Source organism: Megascapheus bottae, chromosome 29 (genome assembly GCF_031878675.1).
Source record: "Megascapheus bottae isolate mThoBot1 chromosome 29, mThoBot2.hap1, whole genome shotgun sequence".
Taxonomy (NCBI): Eukaryota; Metazoa; Chordata; class Mammalia; order Rodentia; family Geomyidae; genus Megascapheus; species Megascapheus bottae.
This window is the reverse complement of record NC_143537.1, coordinates 8,630,609-8,657,303: the sequence shown is the minus strand read 5'-3', so window position 1 is coordinate 8,657,303 and position 26,695 is coordinate 8,630,609. Positions and strand designations below refer to the sequence as shown.

Genomic DNA, 26,695 nt, shown 5'->3' with positions numbered 1-26,695 from the left:
TTCAGGCTAGCTTTGAACTACTATCCTTAGATCTTATTAGCCTCCTGAGTAGCTAGGATCATGTGTGTAAGCTGCCACTGGTGTCTGGCCATTTTTCTTGTCTAGTCCAAAACCTGCAGACAATGCATCTACGCACAACTTCATCATCCCTGGAGGATTGAAGCCTTAAGGTTTTTACATAAAGGCTAAAAAAAACCCCTAGTAATCTATTGATTTAATACTATACATGAGGTGTTACATTTGCTTCTGGTTACTTGTACTGACCTATGGGAGCATTCCAAAGTAAGAAGGGTTCCTGACTGTACTGTACTCCTTACTCAGTGTACTGTTCAAGGGAGCCAAAACTAACTGGAGTCAACCTAGATCAGAACAAGGTTCAGTCCTGTGGACAGATCCTAAGTCACAAGGGTACAGCTGCTTAGTAGCCTCCGCATATTTGTGTGGAGCTATGGATGACTGAGGGTTTGGCTAGTGCTGGGAGTAGGTGGGGTGACTGGGAGGGCATTCGCTCTATGTCAGTTGTGCAAAGGGAAGACAATAGGATTTGGCTGGCTTACAAGTCAAGAGGGAATGTGATCTCTGATCAGGCCCACTTTGGTTCTAGAGTGAGGGTAGCCAAATTTAACCAGCTAGGTGAAAATCCTAGTTTGAATAAATAGCAGCCTGTGAGGGGTAAACAGTAGTCTGGCTCAGATACTTCCTTGTTCTGGACAGTGTTTTTTATTTTCGATGAACTGGCTATTTAGAATGAAGAAGAGAAACAACTCGGTATAACTCCCATATTTAACTGCATAAATTAAAGGTCCTTAAGTCTACCTGCTCCTTTGAGTCAACTAGAAGTGGATTTTCCTTCTTATGCAATTATTTCCTTGCAGGTTGGTTGATCTATAAGGAAAAACTGCTCCACTCCACCAGCTAATTACAACGCCTCCTATGGAGTCTTGTACTAAATATTAATACATACTAACTGGCTCTTTGGGGACAAATTAAGAAAATCTTCCTTCCTTAGTCAACTCAAAACCTGAAAGAAATGGTTCTTTTCTTTAAAAGATAGGTTATTCTGGGCTATCTATCCTTGTATCTGTACCTCAGTCATCTCCTCCACCCTCCTAACTCTCCTTCCTTCGAACTAGAGCTCATTTTCCAGATTCCCCAGCAGCCTGGGTTCTGCACCTCACCTCACACCGCCTATCTCTAACTCCTACAACATACCCTCCCTCTGAAGACAAAACTAAGAATTGTTCTCTGTACTCACCAGCTCTGACACCCTTCCACTGTCCTTCCTGCCAGTCATCCATTTTTTTTTTTTGTTGGTGGTCATGGGGCCTGAACTTAGTCAGGGTCTGGACACTGTTTCTAAATGTTTTTTCAAGACTAGTGTTCGACCAGCTTTCAGCCACAGCTCCACTTCTGGTTTTCTGCTTGTTAATGGAGACAAAAGCCTCATGGACTTTGCTACCCTAGCTGGATCTGAACTGCGATCATCAGATTTCAGCCTCCAGAGTAGCTAGGATTATAGGCACCAGCCACCAGACATCTGGCTCTTCCTGTCATTTTGATGCCTTATTTTCTACACCCATTCGTTTCACCCACTTGCTCTTAGGTCCTCAGTTTTACTGCTTCAACCACACCTACTGTGCAAAGTTCTGCTAGCACAATTGCTACCCCTCCTGCAACTACTATCCTTTCTGCCTCCCAACTGTCTCACCTAAGGACTGTAAGGCAGGGCAAAGAGGGAAGGTGGACTTGATCTATCTTATGAGGCTGTCTAGAGCAGTAAATGACTCTACAGACTGTGCAAATAAAAGGTACTGTTAAACATTCCAACAACATCCCATCCCAATAAATGGTGTGATCATTCCTACAGCATGCCTCAGGCCATGGCACACCTAGTGCAGTGCTGGCTCACCACAGAAGGATTTTCTATGGACAGTCAGACACCTCAGAAGGTGGAAATTGGGACAAATAAGACCTTGAAAAGAACCCCCTTCCCACTTAAGCCGTAGCACTAAAGCCACATCCCTAGCTCTATTTTGCTTTAGTACTTCTTCAGACAGGTTCTTGCTTTTTGCTCAGAGCTGGCCCAGACCAAGATCCTCCTAACTTTGTCTCCTGTAGAGTTATGCCTTACCACTTTTTTTTGTGGGGGTGGGGTGGAGGGGTAGGATGGTGGTGGCTCAGGTTGGTTTCCCACTTTCTATCCTTCTGATCTCTGTCTCCCAAACAGCCAGGATTACAAGTATGAAAGCCACCACTCCCAGCATGCGCATATATATGTATATATATATACATATATATGTATATATATAACTTTTAATGTCAGGAAGGTTCTCTGTTTACAAAACCACAGTAACTTTTTATCAGAATTAAGCCTTCTTCAGCAGGTACTTAAGGCATGTTATAAGACTTTAATGATAAATATACACACAAAAGCAGAAAAGAGCTTGGCATATTTAGGGTGGAATAATGTACTGAGAACAAAAGCAGATGATATATTAAGGAACAGTGAAATGTGAAAAGGACAAACATATCAGAGCTTCAACCAAAAAGTCTTTTATTCTTATAAGAAATACTTCGGGATACAGAATGTGGAATGCATAGAACAAGGAAGGAACAAAACCAGTAATACTTTGAAATGCAGGGCCCTTTTCCTTTCTACTTCCCCACAGGCCATGAACTAGAGATGTCAGAGAATAGTGGGGGTGGGGGTGGGGTGAGGAGTCTACACTGGAGGTGAGGTGTTTTCACAGTTCTACAGCCTCTGGGTGCCGTGTCAAGGACCTGGCAAACATAAAAGGATCTGAGATTATTAAAGGTCAGAGACAAGAACTTCCTGTAGCCAGGAGTGGTAGCAGATGCTGTTTAGTCCACCCTCCCTCCAAGGTGGGGATGATCGCAGTAATTCAGCCAGCCAGCAGCCAGCTGAATGACCCATTTTAACTCCCAAGCTGGCATCTTAAGCAGACATTTTTAAAAATCCAAGCTGCAGCATTCTTCTTCTAAAAAGGGATTCTTACCTAAAAGGCTAACCTTTAAAAAAGGTGACTGTTTCCACGCTTCTAAGACATGCTGGGTAACAGCCAAAGAATGATCAACTGTAATCAACTGACACAATCAGGAGGTCCCAAAAGCAGAGCCAACTGCCATCTGTCCACAATAAATTAGTGCGACAGAGGATGAAAAGGAAAGGTCATGTGACAAAAAGCCAGCAATTCATGAGAGAGCTATTATCTATAGATAGCAAGGCTTAGTTCAAAATCTAGACAGACTTGTTAAAATCAAGGACAGATGGACACCAGAGACCTGGCTGTCTTTTTCTCTTACTGAGGTGAAGGAGAAGTACGTCCTGCCCAAGGCAGGCTGTGAAGGGGGGAGACTTCAAGGTGGTTATGTAGGGGTAAGGGATCTGAACACTAAACTGAGAAACATTTGAGCAGGATTAATTGCTAACAGCAGAGACACAACAAAACTGAGGAAAAGAGTCAGCAGAGAAAGTCCTGAGGAAGAGAAAGAGTAGGCAGGCCCAGATGGGAAGAACAGCACCAGATGAGAGGATAGCTGCCTCGCCTCTTCCATGCAACAGGAGATGCCTACCTTTACATCCAAAGGCCTAGGCACAGGAAGCTGGGAGAATTCTAACCACTACTTTCTCTATGAAGTTCACTGTACTGCGATTAAATGTGGGAGTGGTATAGAGAACATAGGTATTTAAGGAGAAAGAAGGGTTCTGGCAACGCTTGATGTCTAGCTGGTGGTAGGGTCTTAGTATGTCCAGTCTGTTCAAGGACGTAGTGGGAGCCTGGGGCAGAGCTGCTTAGCCCTGTGAGATAAAGGGAGCTCTAGCAATCTCAGTTTCAAAGACCAGAGACAACGAAGAAGAAGGTGGGCACAACTAAGGGGAGGCATGTGGGTAGAATTAATGCAAAGGACTGGATAGGCACTGACTGGAAATAAAAGCTTGGAGAAGACTTAGAGAAGACCATCTAGTAGGTCAATGGGTCTACTCTGGAGATATCTGTGGTTGCCATAACTGTAGGGTGTAGGTACTTTTGGCATCCAGTGCCTAGTGGCCAAGGACAGTGCTGAATATTCTGTGATACATAGGATAGCCTCTTCCACTACCAATTCCAAACAAATCTGACACTAAATGTCAATAGTACCAAAGAAAAAGGTTGTCACCGAATGCTGCTCAATGTAGAAGTCACCTTTCCACTTCATACCCTTTCAGTGAGGTGTAGGGTTCTGTTCAGCAGGTCAAACAATGAAGCATAGAGAAAGGGACTTGCTAGGATTTGGGTGCTAAGAGTAATAGACTGCAGCAGCTTCAAAGCAATGTGAGAATCCAGACAAGTCTATTAAAAAACAAGGACCAAAACAATGGTGGGAACACAGTGGAAACCAGGGTTGCAAAGAAATTCAATTAAGTCTATCAAAATTTCTAATATTCAGAAGTAGCCCACAAATATGAAGGTTGAGAACCAGCTCTTTAGTTTCCACCACCGAGGAGACCAATCCAAGCCTTGGGCCTCACTCAGTGGAGGGCGAGCCTCCGGGCATCAAAATCACTTGGAAACTTGTAACTAACTCTACCAGGGTTCCATTTGGAGTGCTTCTGAAAGCTTTCACTAACTCCCATACATAGTCAGGTTTGGAAAGCTCTGGGTTAAATCAAGGAAAGAGAATTCAGAATGAAACTCTGGAAAAGCCAAGGCTTTAGGGATGGAGAGAATGAGAGCAAGCTTCTCAAAATCACCTATTTTAGGCTGAGACTCCCCTGAGGAAGATACTCTCATTTGAGTAATGACTATGTAAGCTCCCCCTCCTTCCTTCCTTTCTTTAGGTTCCATATAGTTCCAGGGGATACTAGACTGACATAGGAATTTGTGAAGTCTTGGCTTTTTCCTGCTCACAGCAGGCATTTGCAGACTATGTTTCAAGATGCATCCTACTGACACTTTTCCTGATTTGTGTATGTGTGTGTGTGTGTGTGTGTGTGTGTGTGCACGCGTGTGCACACGTGCCTGTGTGTTTCATGTTTTTAGACTGAAAAGTAACTATGGATGCTAAAAATGGTTATTATATAATTTAATTTCTATACAATAAACATTTAGTTTGATATCACTAGAATGATGTGTTTACTCAGAATCTTATTTTTCTTAGTATACAGAAATCTTTTTTTTTCAATTGTATTTTATTATCAAGGTGATATATAGAGGGGTTACAGTTACATTCATATATTACTTCTTGAACACTGATACCCCATTGCAGAAATCTTAAGCTTTTTTTTTCTTTTTTGGGGGGAGGGGGTTAATCCTGGGGCTTGAACTGAGGGCCTGGGCGCTGTCCCTGAGCTATTTTGCTCAAGGTCAGCACCCTTCCACTTGAGACACAACTTCTTGGTCGTTAATTGGAGATAAGAGTTTCATGGACTTTCCTGCCCCCAGCTGGCTTTGAACTTTGATCCTCAGACCTCAGCCTCCTGAATAGCAAGGATTATAGGTGTGAGTCACTGACACTTGGCTAAACTCTGTAATTTAAAGACAAACAGATATCCCTAGGCTCAAAGTATATTACTTTGTAAATAAATAGGGCCCGAAGCCTTAAAGATAACAAAGTTTATTTACTTACATGTTCTGTATCTTCTAAGAAGAGATGAGAGAAATCTTTAATCTTAGGCTTCTTGGGAGATAACTTTGTATTTCTGGCTGACATTCATAACAGTATATCTTAAATGTTTCACAGTCCCAAGCTTGGGATAGGATCATAATAGAAATGAATATGCTTATAAAGAAAATGTGCTCTTTTTAGGCACTAATGCTTCTGTGGACACCTTCCTTCTGGATGGAGGTATTAGGTTCTATGTAAAGCACAATGACATTAAAGGTAGACTGTTAAACTGGCTCTGCTATTTCTGAATGGGGTTAACTCCTCTTCTATTGGCTTCACTATCTTTCCAGTACAGAGATGCTATAATGTATGTATAGTGTGATTAAAGATTTGGTCCTTAGGATGATGCTGCTGGCAAGAGGGGAAACCTTTGGGAGATAGGAAACCTCAAATGGAAGGTCCTTAGGTCACTGGGGATGTGAGGTATTCCCATGAGACTGCTTTGGATGTCCCATGAGAGAGCTGTTACAGAAGGAGCCAGCCTGGCCTGTCTATCCTCTTTTCTCAGTGCTCCTATTTCAGAGGTGACTGATGCTTCCATGCAAGCTCTCACTATAATGCCTTCTACAGAGGACAAACCAATAGAGCCCATGGGACTGTGAACTTTGGACCTCCAAAACTGTGTGCTAAAATAAACTTCCTTTTCTGTTTTTTTTTTCCCTCTTTCCCCCTTTCATTTCTCTCCTTCCCTTTCTCCCCTCTCCTCTCTATTTTTGCCACTACTGGGCCTGGGAAGCGTCCCTGGGTCCCTCTATGCTCAAGGCTAACACTCTACCACTTGAGCTATAGCCTTTTCAGTTTCTGTGGGTGGTAGTAAGGAGTCGAACCCAGGGTTTCATGCATACTAACCAAGCACTCAAACCCCTAAAACATGTTTTCAGTCCCTCATTTTCTTTATAAGTAGCCCTTGTCAGATATTTTGTCATTGTAATGAAAAAAATGACTAATACAAACTGGAGAAAAACAACCTCTTTGGATTGTTGGCAGGTTCACAAAGGACAGTTAAAATGTAACCTGCACAGAGTCAGAGTACTGGCCCAGAGTAGGCACAAATCAACTATCAATCCTTCTCCAGTTTGCATATTCCAAGTTCAGAGAAAGACCTAGTTCCAGGTCTCTACACTTGTGCAATCTGGAGCCAGGTAAACACCATGGAGGTTCTCACTGGAGGGAAACAGTAATTTTTTTTGGCCACACTGGGATTGAATTTAAGGCCTTCAGGCTTGCAAAGGTAGACACTTGTATCACTTGAGCTATCACTGTTCTGCCCATAACCTTTTTTGCATTCGTTATTTTCAAGGTTGGGTCTTGCTTTATGCTTAGGCCACCTGGTATGCAATCCCTTTAACTTACGCTTTCCTCAGTCACAAGAATGATAATAGGCACAAGCCATCAGGCCCAGTCACTGTTTAAGATGGAGGCCACCATTTCCAAACCATACAGCCTGTTTGGTTTTCTTTGTTTGTGGGGTTAGGGATTGAACTCATGCATGCATACCAACCAAGTGCGCTATGACTGGGTGGGAGACTATTTTGGAAACCCACAGAAGTCACATAGGAACCCTTAAGTTAGGGCCAGGAGTTTGGCCTAGTAGTAGAGTGCTTGCCTTGCATGCATGCAGATCCAGGTTCAATTCCTCAGTACCACATTCATAGAAAAAGAGAAACCCTTAAGTTACAATGTATCTGGATGTGTCATATGATCCTATGACACTTATGCAATCAGTTCTTGGGAGGCAGCATTGCTCACGTTGACTGTCACCCCTCCCTGCTGCTAGAACAACATACAGCCAGGCCTTGGTTTGCCAGAACAGTCACCAGGTAGGTGACTCACAGAAGCAAGTGGACATGTACTCTGAAAGGGAGACATGGAAAACATTAATGTCACTGGTTTCAAACAAAGAAAGCTGACATACTTGCAAGGGAGAATCCGAACAACATCATTTTGTTTATAGCTCTCTATGCAAACTGCACAATGGTCGAAGTCTGGGTCTGTTTCCTGAAACAAAAAAGCAGTCACATGCTCAAAGTATGTAAAATGGAGATGTAACTCAGCTAAGGTGGCTTCTAGATCAGCTATGGAACACAAGTGTATATAAAGTAAAAGTTATGAAATGTAGTTAACTAAGCTGTCATTTGCTGAAGTATACTGACCCAAACTGTATCTAAGCCAATCTATTTCATTTTAATATTAATGTAAAATAATCAATACTAATTTTGTTCATGCTCTACCTTAGAATAAGGTCAGAGTTCTAATTGTTCTTAATGTTCACATTGGCTATTACCTCGAATCATCTCTGCTCCCCACTCACAACTGCTATTACTAAATAGAATAGGTTTCACTGCACATTCTTCAAAATCTGAGTCCTCATCAGGAAGCTAACTTAATCAATCACTCTGTAAATAAAAGCACAAAAGCTGGTGAGCTCCCAGTAGAAGACTAGCTAGAGCCCCAGTCCAAGTGCAGGAGCTATGCTTCTGGTCAAAGATATCAAGTAGAGAAGAGTCATTGGCTCAGTTCAATACTGGTAATCTATCAAGAGATAGGAATAGTAAGCTTGGTGTTCTATCTTCAGGGCTAAAGTGTGTTTTACCCGACTTTAAAAAAAAAAAGGACAACCCTAACCTGGGAAGGTAGGCTACTGGCTGGGCTGAAATTCAATGGGAAAAATTCTTGGCAGGTTTAAAAGGTAAAACTAAGAAGATACGGTAGCTTTAACAATGTCAACAAAGACTGATTTGTGCTAGCATTGAGGCGGAGGAAGACAGGTTATAGCAGCTCCAGGGAACTTCAAATCAATGGCAGCTGAAGGTCGCCAGGCTAAGAAAGCATTTTCACTGGCTATCACTCCTCAGAGGTTAAATGCAGCTGCCTTGATGCAGCTTTATTTCTTCCAGTGATTTTTTTTTTTTTTTTTTTTTTGCCAGTCCTGGGCTTGAGCTCAGGGCCTGAGCACTGTCCTTGGACTTTTTCAAGGCTAGAGCTCTACCACTTGAGCCTCAGCACCACTTCCGGCTTTTTTTCTATGTGTGGTACCAGAGGAATCGAACCCGGGTCTTCATGCATGATAGGAAATCACTTTAACCACTAGGCCAAATTCCCGGCCCTCTTCCAGTGATTTTTTTTTCCCCTTTTCCTTCATATACAATGAAGCCTACGGAGAATATTTCTATCTATGTCCCAGGCAGCTACATAATATAGTGTCAAGGCAATGGGAACAAAAGTAGATGAAATCCAAGTATCTAAAGTCAGACTTCCAGAGTTTTTTGTTCAAATGTATTGGTTGTGGGGTAGGAGATAAGCTTTGGTTTTATGCCTTTAGAGAGGCTTTTTTTTTCTCTCCATTATCGGTAGTCTTGACATACTAAATATATAACCCAACACTAGTGTGTTATTTTGTCCTTCAGAGGTGAAGCAGGTTCTATCATAACTTGACTGAGCAAGTCTTGTTTAAGGTCTCAGTCATAGATTGCCTTTTGTCACTGTCTCTTAGACTTAGAAGCATCAGGCCCACTTCTGAAAAACTGTGCTCCTTTGCTTTGAAAGCGAAAGAGAACTTTGTTAACACCTGCAAGTTAACTGAAATGTCTTAGAAATATAGGTCTTTAGTTCTCCATTTAACTGATTTAGAAACAAAATCTAAGAGATGAAACAAAGCCACAAGAGATACAGAAGAAAATGCCTGTCTCTTAACTCTTATGTACAAACTGTCCCCTTACAATACTTGGAAGACGTAGGCCAGGTTTTAGCAGAAAACTTTTGTAAGTAGTCTTATGATGCTACTAGTGGCAGAAACATTAAGCCTAGGAAAATAGGAGGGCTAGCTGATGGCTTCCGGATGACATACATAGTAAGACTAGACTTCAAAGAAAAGGTAAAGTTATTTCATTACTGTACCTTATCGCCCTTTTTCACTGTTCTGGTTGTCAATTTACTGATGGCTTTCTTGGCAGCATCTCCAAGACGACGCTGTGAAAATGGCAAGCACAATCAGACATTAAAAGTAAAATCTTTGAATGAAGGCCTTTACTTTAAATAACTAAGGGTATAAAGCCTCTTTGCTATATCATGTTCCATGTCATACTATAGTATGACAAGAGAACTTTTTTTTTGCCAGCCCCAGGGTTTGAACTCAGGGCCTCAGCACTGTCCCTGGGGTTTCTCAAAGCTAGAGCTCTACCACTTGAGCCACAGCACCACTTTTGACTTTTTCTGTGTAGGTGGTACTGGGGAATCAAACCTGGGTCTTCATGCATGGTACAAAAGCACTCTACCACTAGGTCAAATTCCTGGCCCTACAGGAAGATTTTTAAAAGGCAAAAAATATTTTTCAGACAATCAGATGCTATATTCCAGTTGAATAAAAAGTGTATATGGTGAAAAGCCAGATGTCATAATCATTTTTGTACTTTGTGTCTACTAAACAAGTAAAGTACTGTAGCAGCACACAAATCTACTTCATGTGCACTGTAGAGCTACTATCCTAGCTTACCTTTTGTGTTCTACAGGTGAGGGTAGCAAAGGACCTTCAATGCTTCTTGACATTTTTTTTTTGCCAGTCCTGGGGCTTGAACTCAGGTCCTAGAGCTTTCTCAAGGCTAGTGCTTTACCACTTGAGCCACAGCACCACTTCTGGCTTTTTCTGGGTATGTGGTACCAAGGAATCAAACCCAGGGCTTTGAGCATGCTAAGCAAGCACTCCACCACTAGACCATACTTCCAGGCCTTCATAACATTCTTATCAGGAGGATGACCGAAGAAAGGTTGAGTAAGGAGCTCTAAGTTTGGCTGTTACTTCTATGCTTGTAATTGGAGGAAGGTATATTTCCCTTCCCAGGCTGAGACATTCTCATTTACTTAGGAGTTAATTCAGATAATCTCTAAAATTAAATTTATTAAACATTTTGCTAGACACTGATCAAATGCTAGACACCAAAGTAAAAAGACAGTGAACTTTTAACATTGAGAAGCTATCTACACTGAAGAAATCACCAATAAACGTACTGTACAGGGAGGTGAGCCAACTCAGGGCAGAATGGCAGTAAAAGAGGCAACCTCATATAGAGGGTAGGTCACAGCAGAGGAATGTCAGGGAAGGTTGAGGACACAAGGCCAGAGGTCAAGACTAAGTACAAAGAAGTAGTTAGATAAGGAAGAGCTCTGGGTTAGAAGGAAGATTTTGGACAGAGGAATAGTGCAGTGAAGATGGTAAGTGAAAGAAAGCATATACACACCCACAGTAACTACTATAAGCATGCATTTTACTGTTCAAAACAGAAGGCTTTCTGAGTTCACACTGAGGGGCTGGGAGTTTGGCCTAGTGGTAGAGTGCTTGCCTAGCATGCACAAAGACTCTGTTTTGATTCCTTAGTACCACATATGTAGAAAAAGCCAGAAGGTGTGCTGTGTGGCTCAAGGGGTAGAGCTCTGGCCTTGAGAAAGCCCAAGGACAGTGCTCAGGTCCTGAGTACAAGCCCCAGGACTGGCAAAAAAAAAAAAAAGTTCACACTGATGCACTGAAACTGTGGTCACTCTAGATATAACTGCGTTTTTGGTGTTGATTCTGGGGCTTGAACTCAGGGCCTGAGATCTGTCCCTTAGCTTTTTCACTCAAAGCTGGCGTCCACCACATGAGTCACGGTTCCACTTCTGGCTTTTTGAGGGTAAGAATTTCATAGGCTTTTCTGTCTGGGATGGCTTTGAATTGTGTTCCTCAGCTCTCAGCTTCCTGAGTAGCTACTGGTATGAGCCACTGGTACCTGGCTAAACACTGGTTATTTTTGAGACCCTAGTCTTATTTCTTATTTGGATGACCCTGTTTCTGGCTTCCTCTCATACACCACCAGACACAGCTTCCTTCACTGAAACAGAGTCTTTGGGACTTTTCTGCTCCCGTTGGACTTAAACAGCAATTTCCCTCATCTCAGTCTCCACACAGCTAGGACTGCAGGCATGATCACCTTACCTCCCACTGGTTAAGAAAGTGTCTTATGAGATACTGTCTTCCTGCTCAGGTTGGATCTCAAACTACAATCCTCCTGGTTCTGTGCATCCTAGGTAGCTAGAATTACAAGCATAGGCCACCAGTGTCCTGCTCCTTTGCCTATTTTTAAATCAGGCTTTAAAAAAATTACTGAATTTTAAAGTTCTTTGTACATTCCAGGCTTTAATCCCTTATGTGATATATAGCTTTATTAATTTCTTTTTAATTGTTCATAGTTGGTATACTGGGTTTATTTAAAAAGTATATATCTGAGGGAACTGGTAGATTAACACGGAGAAAAGTTCAAGATGATAATGGTGGCTGGGGGCCAGGGAAGCTTTGAGAACAGAACCACTTCCTGAGATGTGGAAGATGAAAAGACAGCAGGTTTGGGAGAAGAAATTGCAAATTCTACCTTGAATGTATACCATTTCTTCAAATCCTTTTGAGTGTCCCCTCATCTCTGGGTAGTTTCCTCACATATTCTGGTTGACTAGTGGCCTGGGTAGCTCTCAGGTCATTGCCCAGGTCAGCCTTGAGAACTCCCAGGCCCAGGTAATTCTCCTGCTTCTGTCTCCTAAGTAGCCAGGACTACAGGCATTATGCCACCACACCTAGCTTCCGTTTATTTTGATGATTAAAAAATTATGTCAGACATGGATATAGTTTCAAAGTCAAAACTATAAAACGAGGCACAAGGAAGTCTCATTTCTAAGTTTATCTTCTTCGCCCTGTTTTTTCTTCCCAGAGTAGTAAACTGTTTTTTTGTTTTGTTTTGTTTTTTTGTGGGTCATAGGGTCTGAACTTTGCCGGACACTGTCCCTGATCTCTTCAGCTCAAAGCTACTGCCCTACCCTTGAGCCAAGCCCTACTTCCCATTTTCTAGAGGCTAATTGGAGATGTGTCTCAGATCCTTTTGTTCCCAAGTTGGCTTTGAACCTTGATCCTCAGATCTCAGCCTCCTGAGTAGCTAGGATTACAGGAGTGAGCCACCATGCCCGTTATAAACTCTTTTATCTCTGCCTTGTTTCCCTTAAAAAAAATACACATTTCAGTATGCACATATGTAGACACATACAGATGCTATGTATAGCCACATACCTGAATATACTTCCAAAGCCCTCTTCATTGTAATAAAAGTACCAAAATGATGATGCATTTTGCATTTTATTCTCTTTATAATATACCCTAGAGATCATGCCACCAAAGCATACTGAGCCCTTTAGAGGAATCTTCACTTTTTTTTTTTTTTTTTTTTTTGGTAGGTCATAGGGTTTGAACTCTGGGCCTGGGCGCTGGCCCTGAGCTCTTCAGCCTTGAGTGTTCTACCACTTTGAGCCACAGCACCACTTCCAGTTTTCTGGTGGTTAACTAGAGATAAGAGTCTCACAGATTTTCTTGCCCAGGCTGGCTTTGAACTGTGACCTTCAGATCTCAGCCTCCTGAGTACCTAGGATTACAGGCATGAGCCACCAGTGCCCAGAGCCCCTTTACTAGATTACTTAACCACATCTATCTGACATTCAGTTACAATAATAGCTATATATAATAGTATCACAATGAATAATCTGGTATAGCTGTCATTTTAAATTTATGTAAGTTTATCATTAGGCTACATTACTACTAGGGAGGTCACTAAGACAATGATCATCACATATGTGACTGTGCTAGGTATCATAAAGTCTTGCCTCCTAATCATAAGAACCATTATCAATATATGAAGATGCTGGTTCCTTTATAACCTTGCCAAAGGAAATACGATGCCTAACTTTAGAACTTTTTTTTTGGTCAAACTAAAAAATGGTATTTTAATATAGCTTTAAGTCACATTTAACCTATGAATGAGGATGACCATCTTTTTCATTTTAGTGACTTTATTCATTGTTTCTACTCCCTCTTTTTTTGGTTGGTTGTGGGACTTGAACTCAGGGCCTGTGTGCTGTCCCTGAGCTCTTCAGCTCAAGGTTACCACTCTACCCCTTGAGCCACAGTATCACTTCCGGTTTTCTAGTGGTTAACTGGCCTTTTGTGCCCAGGCTGGCACACATCAGGTCAGAAGTGCTGTGTGGTTGTACTGCTAGAGTACAGTAGATGGAATCTAGTTTTCTATTCACTAAAGTAAGGATAATTTCCAAAGTATTCTTTCATAATTTGTATAATAAATTCCATTTGTATTATAAATTTCATAATTTGTGTTCTTTCTTACTCTGTGCTCACTTTCCCCCTTTTCTTCTTTTCTGTTTCCTCTGGATGCTGGAGACCAAGCTCATGGCTTTGCACCTGATAAAGACCTACTTTCCCACTAATTTATTCTCCATATTGTGCACCATGCTCTATTTTCCATGTAATAAAACTGCTCAAATTTCTATCTTGCCACACACAGGCCACAGACAAAATATTAGGGATGACAAAACCACAAGAATGCATCATTCTCCCACTATACTATGCTTGAAAGTGTCGCTGAATTATAACATCTGAAGGTATTTGTCAGTGTCAGGATTATCTTGTTTTGGTCAAAGCTGCCAATAATACCAACTCTAGCACCATTCTATATTTGAATCCAATTCTATCAATGCTTTACACTGGGAGAAAATAATTGAAAACAATTCTAGTGCTTACCCTAACTGGAACGATTTAGCCAGATGGTTCTCAATACACTCAGGACAAACCACTCTAATGACACTCCTCTCATGTTTCCCCTTTCAGTACTCATAACTGTCCCACAGAAATAGAATTGGGTCTGAATCAGTATTTAGCAGTTCTCTCTCTGAAACACTGGTGAAATGTAGGTGCTGTGAATATAACTTTCCCTTGGTTCAGGCTGTCTTGTCTGAATCTTCCTTCATTCACTTTCTCATTACTATCACCATTTTCCCCCTTTTCTCTCAAAAGTCTATCTAATTCTTTTCTAGAAACCATCTGCCTGTGCTCGCGTCCTCCCCGCTCCAGGCTCCACATAATCTTGCTTTACTAATATCACCACCCTTACCTTTCATTGTATTCCCTCTGTTCCTCTTTAATAGTTTCCCTCCTCTCTCCTCTAAGCCTTTCCTGTTAGGAGACAGGTTCTCACTGTGGCTCAAGATGACCTCAAACTCAGGATCCAACTGCCTCAACTCACATAGTAAGATTATAGGTATACCCCATCATGCCAGGCTGGAAAGCTTTGAATCACTTCACTGCATCCCTAGAGAATCAAGTATAAACTCTTCAGCATGTAATCCAAACCCCTCACAGTCTAGCGTTAATTTACTCATCTAATCAGTCCCCAGGTTCCTTCTCACAGTTTTGATGTTCCACCACTTAATTCTCTTGTCTCTTTTTCCTTTTTTTCCCCTCACAGCACTGTAGAAAATTATTATTTTTTGCTTAAATTTCCTCCAGGTCTCTATCTTAAATAATCTTACTCATCTTTTGAAATCCAGCTCAAATATCACTACCTACTTTATGAACTGTCTGTGACTCACAGAGAATAACATCATTTTGCCCCTCTCCCCAAAGTAACTCTATTATCACCTAGTATTTTGATTATATCTGTCTTTCTGATAGAATGTCAGCTCATTCTTTAATTTGTTTAAATATTTCTCAAGTAAGTGTGACATGGTAGGCCCTATGCTAAACTCTAAGGATTTGGAAATGAGTATCTCAAAATTCTTTCTGAACATACAATGCCTTAAAAAATCCAGTCTTAAGCTTTTGCTGTGTATTTTAGAAGGCATGAAGTCCCTATATAAAAGGGGTTATTTAGTTTATAAAAATTATAAGCAATCAAAGTCCCAGAGAATGTAATTAGAGATTCCCTCCTTGAACAATTGTTTGTTAAACTTGTCATTTAAAATAGGATGTAAACATAAGCCATATAATTAATGATTGTTGTTCTTAAGGTACTATGTTATCTCTCATCACTTCTACTGTCCCTTGGTATCTCATATTGTTACACTATCTCACTTTGTTACCTGATATATCGGATATATTTGTATTTGGTTATCTGAAATTGGATAGGGAACGGGGGGGGGGGGGGACGACAAGATGAGGGGTGGGGAAGGGGGGAAGGGAAATAGGGACCATGACATGTGAAAGGGTATCAATGTGTGGGAATTAAGGCACCATTTATCTGGCAAATATCATGTAACCCTTCTATTAATTACAATAAAAAATATATTAAAAAATTATAAGCAATCAGACTACTTGCCATATCAATTGATAAAACAATTCACAGCTCAAATAGTTTTCTGGTTCCTCTGGGATTGTTTATGCCTAAAAAACAAAAATCATTCCAGCATACAATAATGGCAAAAGAAGTCTGCCCTTTTCTACAGAGAAAAATCTTACAGTATATAAAATTCTTCCATCCAGCCTCCAATCTTGCAAATACAAAATATTAGCTTCCTCAGACACAGGGAAATTCACTGTGCTTCCATATTCTGACATGCAAGTATGTTCTCTGACTGCCATTCTAAGATGAAGACAGGTAATAAAAGCAAACTGCTTAATGGAGACATGCTTAGAGTCCATGACTACTGTACACCTACATTAAAGCAAGGTCCTTTATAAGTTTTAACTATCTTAGGAACTGCATGCATTTTCCATGGAAATTTCCATAAGATATTCCAGGAGACTTTTTATATATGTCCTTTTTTTTTTTTTTTTTGCCAGTCCTGGGCTTGAGCTCAGGGCCTGGGCACTGTCCTTGAGAAAGGCTAGAGCTCTACCACTTGAGCCTCAGCACCACTTCCAGGCTGTTTTGTATGTATGTGGTACCAAGGAATCGAACCCGGGTCTTCGTGCATGCTAGGCAAGCGCTTTAACCATTAGGCCAAACTCCCAGCCTATTCTTCAACAGTGAATGAGGAAGAAGAGCTGCCTTATTTGGGAACATAATATTCCTAAGTATTTCCAGCTAAAACTCAAAGTTACCTTCTTTGGGATTCGAGGTTGTGATGTTTAAATCTGACTGTCCACATAGGTGGGTCAAGAGACATTAAGAAATTCGTAAAGCACACCTGTGGGTGTGTTTTGGAAAGTATTCCCAGAAATAATTAGATCTTGAGGCTCTGATCTAATCAGTGATTTAATTCCAAGGATGAATTGGAAATTGAAGTAGGATTACTAGGGGATGGTTGGAACTAAGGTGGGACCTAGCGGGAGGTGGTCACTGGGGACATGCCTTTGAAAGCTGTCTTTTCCTGGCCTCTCTTCTCTGCTTCCTGGCTGCCATGAGGTAAGTAGCTTTCCTTGCTATACCCTTCTGCTGCTTGCCATGCTCTGACTTGCCAGGACCCTCAACCAATGGAACCAGCTAGCCGTGCAGTGAAATTTCTGAACCTGTGAGTAAAAATAAATCTTGCCTTCCTTAAGTTGTTCATATCAAAGGTATTTTTGTCACAGTGACAAAAAAGGTTGAGTAACAAAAAGGTGCAATGTTAACCACAGAATTATTGAAAAATTTACATTTTTCAGAGATCTGCACATAGCCTTTCAATAAAAAGCACCCAAAATCCCTATTATTTTGGGTAAGTTAACTATGGCCGACTTGATTTGAATGTGATATTAAGTTCGCCATCATCTGAATTATATGCACCTAAACATATTATTTAAATGTATTCTAAGGCCAGGAGTGCAGGTATAGCCTAGTAATAGAGTGCTCACCTAGCATGCACAAAGCCCTAGGTTCGATTTCTTGGTATTATATGCACAGAAAGAGCCTGAAGTGGCACTGTGGCTCAATTGGCAGAGCTCTGGCCTTGAGAAAAAAGTGTCCAAGGATAGTGCCCAGGCCCTGAATTCAAGCCCCAGGGCTGGCAAAAAGAAAAAAAAATTTTGACCCTTTTTCAGAAAAGCAAACCAGATTTTCAGCAGTAGATCAAAAGTCAAATAATGTGATTTTTCATATCACATGTAAAATGAGCTCAAGAATAACTATCACACTGTGCTAGAAAGCTACTTATATGGTTTCTTGGTAGCACCTTCTCTAAAAGGACAGTATCAAGATAACATTTCACATATGGAGGATAGAAATCAGAAGCTTTCTCTAAATGTACTTTTTTTTTTCTTTCTAATAGTTCTGGCTTCTCTAAAATAGCCAAAGGTTTCAACCAGTGGGGATGCTGCCACCTTCTTATTAAACTTTAATAAGCTAAACATTTTAAGCCACATAAAAATTTCATCAAGCGTTTCTCAACCTCAGGTAAAACGGAAGGAGGAAAAAAGGTCAGAACATTACTTTCCACTAACGCATTGTCTGGAGTGGGATGCTTTGAAAGCAGCTGAAAACAAATGCTAGGAAACAAGCGCCTAGTTTGTGGCCTGTGCCAGATGGTGAGTTTTTACTCCTTCATCACACACAAGGCCCCACACCGGGTGCTAATTAAAGTACTATCTTCAAATAGCAGCAGGCCTCTGGGATAAGCACGAGCTCTTTCTAAAGGTCCTCACTTGCGCTACATTCAGTCCATTATTTTAAGACTTTGTTAGAATACCATTTGAGAGCAGCTCCTGATCATTTTACTTGCAGTGTTACATATGTCAATACCTCTAACACACAGAGCTTAAAAAATTTCCTTTAGATGACTGCACATTGATTTACTTTGGTTGTAGTTACTTCATCATTGTCTTTCCCTCTGCTCTCTCCTACTTGCCCCCCCCCCCACCGAGTCTCCCTTTTACATTTATGTCTCATACAAAAAGAACAAGAGAGAGCCGGGAGTTTGGCCTAGTGGTAAAGTGCTTGCCTAGCATGCACAAAGACCTGGGTTTGATTCCTTGGTACCACATATAGCAAAAAGCCAGAAATGGTGCGGTGGTTCAAGTGGTAGAGCTCTAGCCTTGAGAAAACCCAAGGACAGTGCTCAGGCCCAGGACTGGCAAAGAAAAAAGAAAGAAAGAAAGGAAGAACAAGAGAAAAAAACAAATCTTCAATGTCGTTTTTTTAAGTTATACAGCAGAAAGGCAAAGCAGGCTACTGGTAGATTACTGGAGAAATGAACACAGGGTGCTGAGTTCCTGATCCTTACTGCTTCCCACATCGTCCAGAAGATTACAACACAGAACTACCAACAGGACAGCCAAAGCCAAGAAAGCCCGACTCCTATAGCCACAGTGGCCTAATAGCCAACCTTTGGGACCACCTTCTAGCCAAATGCTAAGAATGATACTCCTCCTCCTCCTCCTCCCATCCTGCTTCCACCAGTGATACACTATAGGTTTCTCCTGCAGCTGCTCACAAGGGCAGTGAGTGCATTGACCTGGCATCTACAGGGCACTCCACCCAGAAGCAGAACATGCATGACCTCCAAGGACCCACAGAACATTCACCACGATAAACTATATCCTAGTCAGACAGGATATAGTGTCTGGTGGGTTCCTGCCCAGCGTCCCAGCTACTGGGGAAGCAGAGATAGGAAGGACTGAAGTTATCACAATCAATTAGCTAGCATAGCATGTACACCTGTGATGTCAGCTTTGCGACAGGCTGAATACCAGAATCTGATGTTGGACCCAGGTTAAGATGGGAGGCCCTGCCTGAGAAATAAGGCAAAAATGACTTGTTTTATTTATGATGGCCCAAAATTCCAACTAACCAGCTATCCTTATCCTTTAATGGGTAAATGAGCAAATAAAATTTAGTATATACTCACCATGGAATACTATTCGGCAACAAAGAAGAACCTACTGATACACGCAACATGGAAAAACTTCAAGGGAATCATGTCAAGCAAAAAAAGTACAAATTCCAGACTAAACACAGTGGCTCATGCCTATAATTCCAGCTATTTGGGAGGTAGAGATTGAGTACAATCATCTATATTACCGCTGCTTGAAACGTTGGACAGGGAACAGATGGTGCTCGTGAGAGGTCAGGAAACAGAGGCAGTGGCTGTGGTTGTAAGAGCTGCACCAAATCTTTAGGATAAAAATTGTTGTACATCTTGATTGTGATGGCTGTCACAGGCATCTACATATGTGATAAAACTGCACAGAACCAAGCACATACAGTGCACAGAAACTGAACTACAGAAATGTGAAGATTTCAGTGGATTCAGTCAGATCCCAGGCCACATCAATTTCCAGGTTGTGGTACAGACAAGCAAGGCTTTACCACTGGGGGGAACATATTTCAGGGCTGTGGATTTCTCTTTACGTGAAGTAAAGCTACAATTAGATCAAATTAAATTTTTCAAAAAGGAAAGGGTGGATATTCTAATATATGCATAAAGCCTAAAACTAATTATGAAGCAACATTATTAAACAAACTCAAATACAAAATAACTGACTTGTAGTCTAAAATGTCAGCATCACAAAACACAACCTCTGTTAAGAGACTTGACAGCTGAATCAACATATAATTTGATCCAATCAATCTGGAATATTCTTGGCTACCAAGGACATTATGGAACTGGTTTTACATAACTTGAAAAAGGTCTATAGATCATATGCGATACCAGTGTTAATTTCCCAACTTACACTATGGTTATAAAAGAAAATGTTGATTTTTGCAGGCGTGGTTCAGGTGGTAGAGTACCAGCCAATGTGCAAAAGTATAAAAGTTTGAATCCTGGTCTCAGACCAAAAAAAAAAAAGGAAAGAAAGAAAGAGCAAAAAGAATTTCTTCTGGCTGTGTTGTTAACAAAATAGAAGTAAGTACAGGTAGAGGAGCATTATGTGTCAAGCATACTCCATAAATTAGTTAAAGAAAATATTTAGAAACTGAAGGTGTGGTTCCCGTGGTTAGAGCTCCATCTTTGAGTGAAAAAAATAAGCAATAGTGTAAGGCTCTGAGTTCAAGCCCTAGTACTTACATTAAAAAAAAGATAATATATCCATACATGAAAAAGGAAGCAGAGAATATTTTACACTACTCTTGCAGCTTTTTTTGTTTTTTGTTTTGCCAGTCCTGGGGCTTGAACTCAGGACCTGAGCATTGTCCCTGAGCTTCTTTTGCTCAAGGCTAGCATTCTACCCCTGCACCACTTCTGGCTTTTTCTGCTGATGTGGTGCTGAAAAAAATCAAACCCAGGGCTTCATGCATGCAAGGTAAGCACTCTACCAGTAAGCCACATTCCCAGCCCCCAACTTTAAAATACTATTCTGCAATGATAAATAATGGAACTTATCACAATAAAAATTCAAACATGTGGAAGACATTATAGACTCAGTACATAATATTTCAAAAATTTGGTTTTTAAACAAAATGAAGTAGTTTCAAGTCCATACATGGAGTTATGAGTACAATATATCTTTTTTTTAGTGGTTGTTTTTTTTATTAAAGAATTTATTAACGTTGACTTTTGCATCATATTTTAAATGACAAGTTTAACAAACAAGTGTTCAAGGAGGGAATCTCTAGAGTGCAATATATCTTGATCCATGTCATTCCTTCTAGATTGTGTCCCCATCACCTCCTTTCATCCCTACCCTCGAGTTGTATACCTAATTCCAATTTTTACATAAGGTATATTGGCTGCATTTGCTCACCTTCCCTTCATTTGTGAGTCCCTCCCATTGCCCCCTCCCCCTGCACATGTTTGTACGTCTTGGTATTCATTTAAAAATCATGGGGTCTTGTTTTCTTCCCCCAGAAATTTTAATGATTGCATATAGCTCTGTGGTAGAGCATTTGCCTATTCATGAAGCACTGGGTCTGATTCCCAACATAGCAAAAATAGAGAAAAAGAAACTTCCTACTTATTTGCAGATGAAACAAATTGAGATACTAAATAAACGGCTCAAGAGAAGCAGTATAAACTTATGATGAGGTGGAGCTTGATTCAAATCTTTTCTGTGTCAAGCATGTGCTTCAGTGAAAACAGATAAAAATCCCCTTTCCCCAGGGGTCTGGACACACTGGGCTACAAGAAGACCGTACTATGCTATGTAAGCCTGGACTTTAAACCACCTCTCCAACTTTTCCTTAAGGAAAAGGCTAGGGCAGGGACCTAACAGGCAGACTCTCAGGACACCATGGAAACAAGGGGAGAAATCATTCTCTTTAGACTCTCCAAGCCCAGGAAAGTGTATAATCTCCACAGTGTCCTCACTTAAGATGTGCTGCAGAATGAAATTTCTAAAATGGCTATTTTAGGGAGATCATGTCTATCAATCTTCCTCCTCTTCCTTACTGCTGTATCTGAGCTTAGACATGACAGAGAATTTACTTTTAATTCATTTTTTTCTCCAGAATAGATAACACATTAATTCAAAATTCACCAAAGGAAAAAGATTCACAAAGAAAAGGTATAGAGTGAATTCTCTTCCTCAACCCTCCCAGTTCTCATCTCCAGAAACAATGGAAGGCATTAGTTTAAAAGTACAACTTTTTGATTTTGGAATTATCTAGGTCATATTGTGACATAGAACTATCTACCTAACAGAAATATTATTAGTGATATCTATATATACAATAATTTTTACTTTAGGGTATTTAAAATATCCTTAACAACATGCATTTCAACACAGTCAAATAACTGCAGGTTACATATATTTTAATGAAAAATGTTTGCATGATGTCTGATCACAGCATTTATATGGATTTATGTCTGCTGAAAACTAATCTCTGAACTTGTAGCTCACCTGGTTTCTGTCGCGTGCATTTGTGTACCTGATCTTCTGAATGAAGTAGAATATGAGCCATGCTGAAGAAATAATCATCAAAACAATAAAGGATATTGACACGAAGACTAGAGAGCCACGGCTGAAGTTCTTTGGCGGCATCCGAGTTCCAACTGCTATTGTCATTTGTACAGAGATGTTTTTCTCCAGATAACTCAAAATATCCTTACCCCTCAATTCTGTTATCATGACAGCAATAATATCTCCAGTGCCTGTAATGTAAAACAAATACATTTCTCAAGTGGCATCTAAACATACAGACACATTAGATAGATAAATAAGCTTCTTTGAAAGAAACTGCAAGTTCTGCTCATGGAAGGATTTGCAGACTGTACTTTCTGCAAAAATGCAATTGCCATTGTGTATGCTGGGTGGTACCTAAGACTTAAAAACATCTGGTATAAAACAACTGCAGTGCTAAGAACCACACTGATTTGTAACTGGATTTAAATAAACAGATTGTTCAGCCAGTCAAAGGTAGTAAGAGTAAAATGCTGAATTAGACAGCAATAGAAATGTGACAATATCATGGTGGGTGTACATTATAAGACATTTTCTATTTCAAATGATCTTCAGTAAGTCTTAATTTTTTAACTTAAAATTTAAAAAAACTGTAGTGCTGAGAATTGAATCCAGGGCTTTGTGCTGTGTGACTGATCTGCATCTCCAGCCTAATTTCTTAAGGAAAGATAAAAAGTGTGTTATGGTACCGACAGGTACTTCTTGCACTGATTTTCTAAGAACCATTCCTGAGCACTACTGTGTGTAGAAACAGTATTAGGAATAGAAAAAAGCACACAGCTGGAGCTTTATAACATCACCGAGAAAGGATGCACATTTTAAAGCTACAACGAAGTACCAAAGGCCAGGTGGTACCTTTTAAAACATTTAAAAAACTAACTCTGGTCTAGGTCTAACTGGAGTAAGGTTTTTTTGTAGTTTCTTTAGAATCTGGAGTTCAACCTCTACTCTTTCCACCCCACTTCCTTTCCATTTCACCCTCTACCCCACCCCCCACACCTTTTATAGATAGGGCATCAAGAGCTAGCACAGGCTAACACGATACAGCTGCCTCAGCCTCCTGGGTGCTGGGATTATAGGTGTCTATCTCCACACCCAGAAAACTCAAACGTTCTTCAGATAGGTCCAAGAGTTGACATTCTGAACTAGTATCCAGAATGGTAACAACCACAACCATAAATTATGTCGGAAGATAATCACCATCCCTTCTTCCACTAAGGCATCAGCTCCCGACTTTAAAGGAAACAGACAAGTATCTACCACTTACATAAGTGTCAGCATCTCTACTTTCTTGAATTTAAGCTGCCTGTGGCAACATGCAACTTTTATAATCTATCTTCTCCAATATCCCCTAAGAGACTGAAGGTCTCTTAAAGAGAGAAAATCAGAATCTGTTATATGAATAGGAATAAAACTTGTGAATGTAAACAAAAACACAAAAGAAGACAACAGCTCCTAAAACTTGACCTTTCAAAGCCTTCTTGAATATTAAAAATGTTTATTTGGTTTTATGTCTTATTGTATTTAGCTAAGTGGATCATCCTTATATTACATTGTGTCAAAACTATATGAAACAGAAAACAAACCAAATAAAATGAATTTTATGAAAACTGTAACCCAATAAAACATATACTGGTGTATTACCTTACTCAAAATTATTCTAGCTACATTATCAGAATAGTGGCTTATTAAAATACTGATAAAAATCCATAAACAAAATCAAAACTGCAAAATTAAAGCAAGCAATCAAGTTAACATCCAATTATTTTCTAAAATAAGAGTTCTGATCAGTAAGTTAGGGAAAATCATAAAATAAAACTAAACCAGTTTGACTCTCCATCTAGAAACTTAAGTTTGTACTTTCAAAATGTTGTTCAACAGGCAATGGTCTGTGGTGGAAGATACCAGGTATGGCTATAAAGTAACTGAGACGGATCCCACACACGACACATGACAATCAGTCTCATTGCTTTATAATCACACCAGGTACAAGTGGTTTTAGAAATCAGTTCTGAGGCTCTCTCCTGAAGACTCAAGCTGGAAAAGGAGTGGGAAAGTGCAGAGGTAGCCAAAGGAATCAGTTCAGGTAAGTGCATTCAAATACTAAATGGAAGCGGCAACTAATTTCAACAGGAAAGCTGTTTGGGAAAAGAAGTGTTTAATTATTTCAATCATGTAGCCAGTGGTATTTATTGAGCACATACTACAAGATTATAGTCTACCTTTTATGTTATTTTTCCTTTCACTTTTTTTTTTTTGCCAGTCCTGGGGCTTGAACTCATGGCCTGAGCACTGTCCTTGGGCTTTCTCAAAGCTAGTGCTCTACCACTTGAGCCACAGCACCACTTTCAACTTTTTCTGTGTATGTGATACCAGGGAATCGTAACCAGGGCTTTGTGTATGCTGGGCGAGCACTCTACCACTGGGCCATGCTCACAGCCTCCTTTCATTTCTTAAAGGAAGTAATAAAACCTATCTGCTCTTGAACATGAAAAATAAATGTATGCTTTGATGAGGAATCTGAAAAGGGCAGGAAAGAGTAATCTAACACTGGTGTATTTTCACTATCCAGCACTGAGGAGAAGCATGGGAATAGTGAGGGCAAAGGAGACTAGGAAATTGCTCATCCAGTAAAAATAAAAAACAGTTATAGCAGATCAGCTGAATTCTAGTGGAGGCACTAGATATTTAGCCATGGCAGTTCTCAAATCCCTTCTAGAACCTGAGGGTAGTTATATCAAAAACTCTTTCTAGAGTTTTCTCTCTCTTCCCCACATCAAAGCCTTCCTGGGTTCAAAGACCCTAACTTATTTCTAAGGGTGAAGTAGACACTTGACTTAAAAGATTTAGGGACCCTTACATAGTTTTGAGAATTATTAAAACCAGAAAAAATTAACCTTCAGGATAAAACTATGATTAAATCAGCAATGGTTGGTAAGAATTAAGGGGTAATTAGTATACCATAATGACCTTAACAGTCAAGCAGAGATGACAAATATTTGGGACATCTATTATTACCCTCATGTTCTAAGCCTTTGGCAAACACCGCTAATAGGTCATGTAGATGGCCACATTTTATTTCTCTGATGACTTTCTCCAGTGTGATTTTCTTTCTTTTTGTAGGCTGTGGGGCTGGTTCAAGGCTAGTGTTCTACCACTTTGAGCCACAGCTCCACTTTCAGTTTTTGAGCGGTTAATTGAAGAGAAGAGTTTCACAGGGACTTTTCTGCCCAGGCTGACTTCAAATAGTAATCCTCAGATTTTACCCTTCTGAATAGCAAGGATTACACACATGAGCCACCGGATTCACTGTGATTCTTTAATGGGAATTTATGTTTCCCATTGCTTGAGTCTGACTACTTTAGTAAACAATTTTATTCTTTTACGTTAGAAAATTTTAAACTCACATAAGTTTCAATACTATGTGGGAATTCACATGTCTTTTTTTCTTTTGCCACTCCTGGGGCTTGCTCAGGGCCTGGGTACTGTTCTTAGGCTCTCTCAAGGCTAGCACTCCGCCACCTGGGCCATAGCAGTACTTCTGGCTTTTTCTGTGTATGTGGTACTGCGGGATGAACTCAGGGCTTCAAGCATGCTAGGCAAGTACTCTACCACTAGGCCATGCTCCTGGCCCCATATTTATTTATTTATTTTTGTGTGGGTCACGGGGCTTATACTCTGGGCCTAGACGCAGTCCCTGAGCTCTTCAGCTCAAGGCTACTGCCCTACCCCTGAGCCACAGCCCCACTTCCAGTTTTCTAGTGATTAATTGGAGATAGTCTTAGGTTTTTAGTTCTTAGCTCCCTGAGCTGGCTTTGATCCTCAGATCTCAGTCTCTGGAGTAGCTAGGATTATAGGCATGAGCCACCACGCCCAGCTCCCATATTTATTTTTGATGAAACGAATAAAAAGTACATTGCAACCAAAAGAATGTTTCATCCTTAAATATTTCAGCAGTATCTCCTATGAACAAGGTTATTTTAAATGATCAGGATTCAATTATTAATACTTAAAATCTTTACTTCTAACATAATGCAATTCTTTAAATAATGCAGTCCACGTTCGGATATGGACTTGTCCTAGTATGACTTTTATAATTGTTTTGTTTAGCATTATATCCAGGTATTATGATGATTTTATTTAGTATTATGCTCAGGATCTACTCAGGGTGCGTAGACATTGTGTTGGTTATCTTGTTTCGTTAGTCTTCCTTGATCGAAAATAAAATAATTCCTTTAGTCATTTTTTGGTCCACTGCTTATGAGGCTGGCCTTTTTGAAGAATCTAAGGTGGTGTTCTCAAAATGTCTCTCAATTTGGGTGTTTTAATGTCTTTTGATGGCAAGTAAGCTTATGAGGTCATATTATATCTTTCCTTCACAGGTTTGTCCTTTTAAAATGTTGTTCCTTACATCAG

The 26,695-nt window shown here is 40.3% G+C and overlaps 1 protein-coding gene across 4 annotated transcripts in view; it reads right to left on the bottom strand.

The window, feature by feature from the left end:
• Positions 1 to 26,695, bottom strand: part of Rnf130 (ring finger protein 130) — an 89,146-nt gene that overhangs the window by 32,159 nt on the left and 30,292 nt on the right. For all 4 annotated transcript variants that reach the window (XM_090320867.1, XM_090320865.1, XM_090320868.1 and 1 more), the window contains exons 3-5: positions 22,220 to 22,470; positions 9,565 to 9,636; positions 7,583 to 7,665 (exon numbers count right to left, since the gene is read on the bottom strand). In XM_090320867.1, the coding sequence (XP_090176993.1) occupies positions 7,583 to 7,665; positions 9,565 to 9,636; positions 22,220 to 22,470 (406 nt within the window). The remainder of the gene's footprint in view (positions 1 to 7,582; positions 7,666 to 9,564; positions 9,637 to 22,219; positions 22,471 to 26,695) is intronic.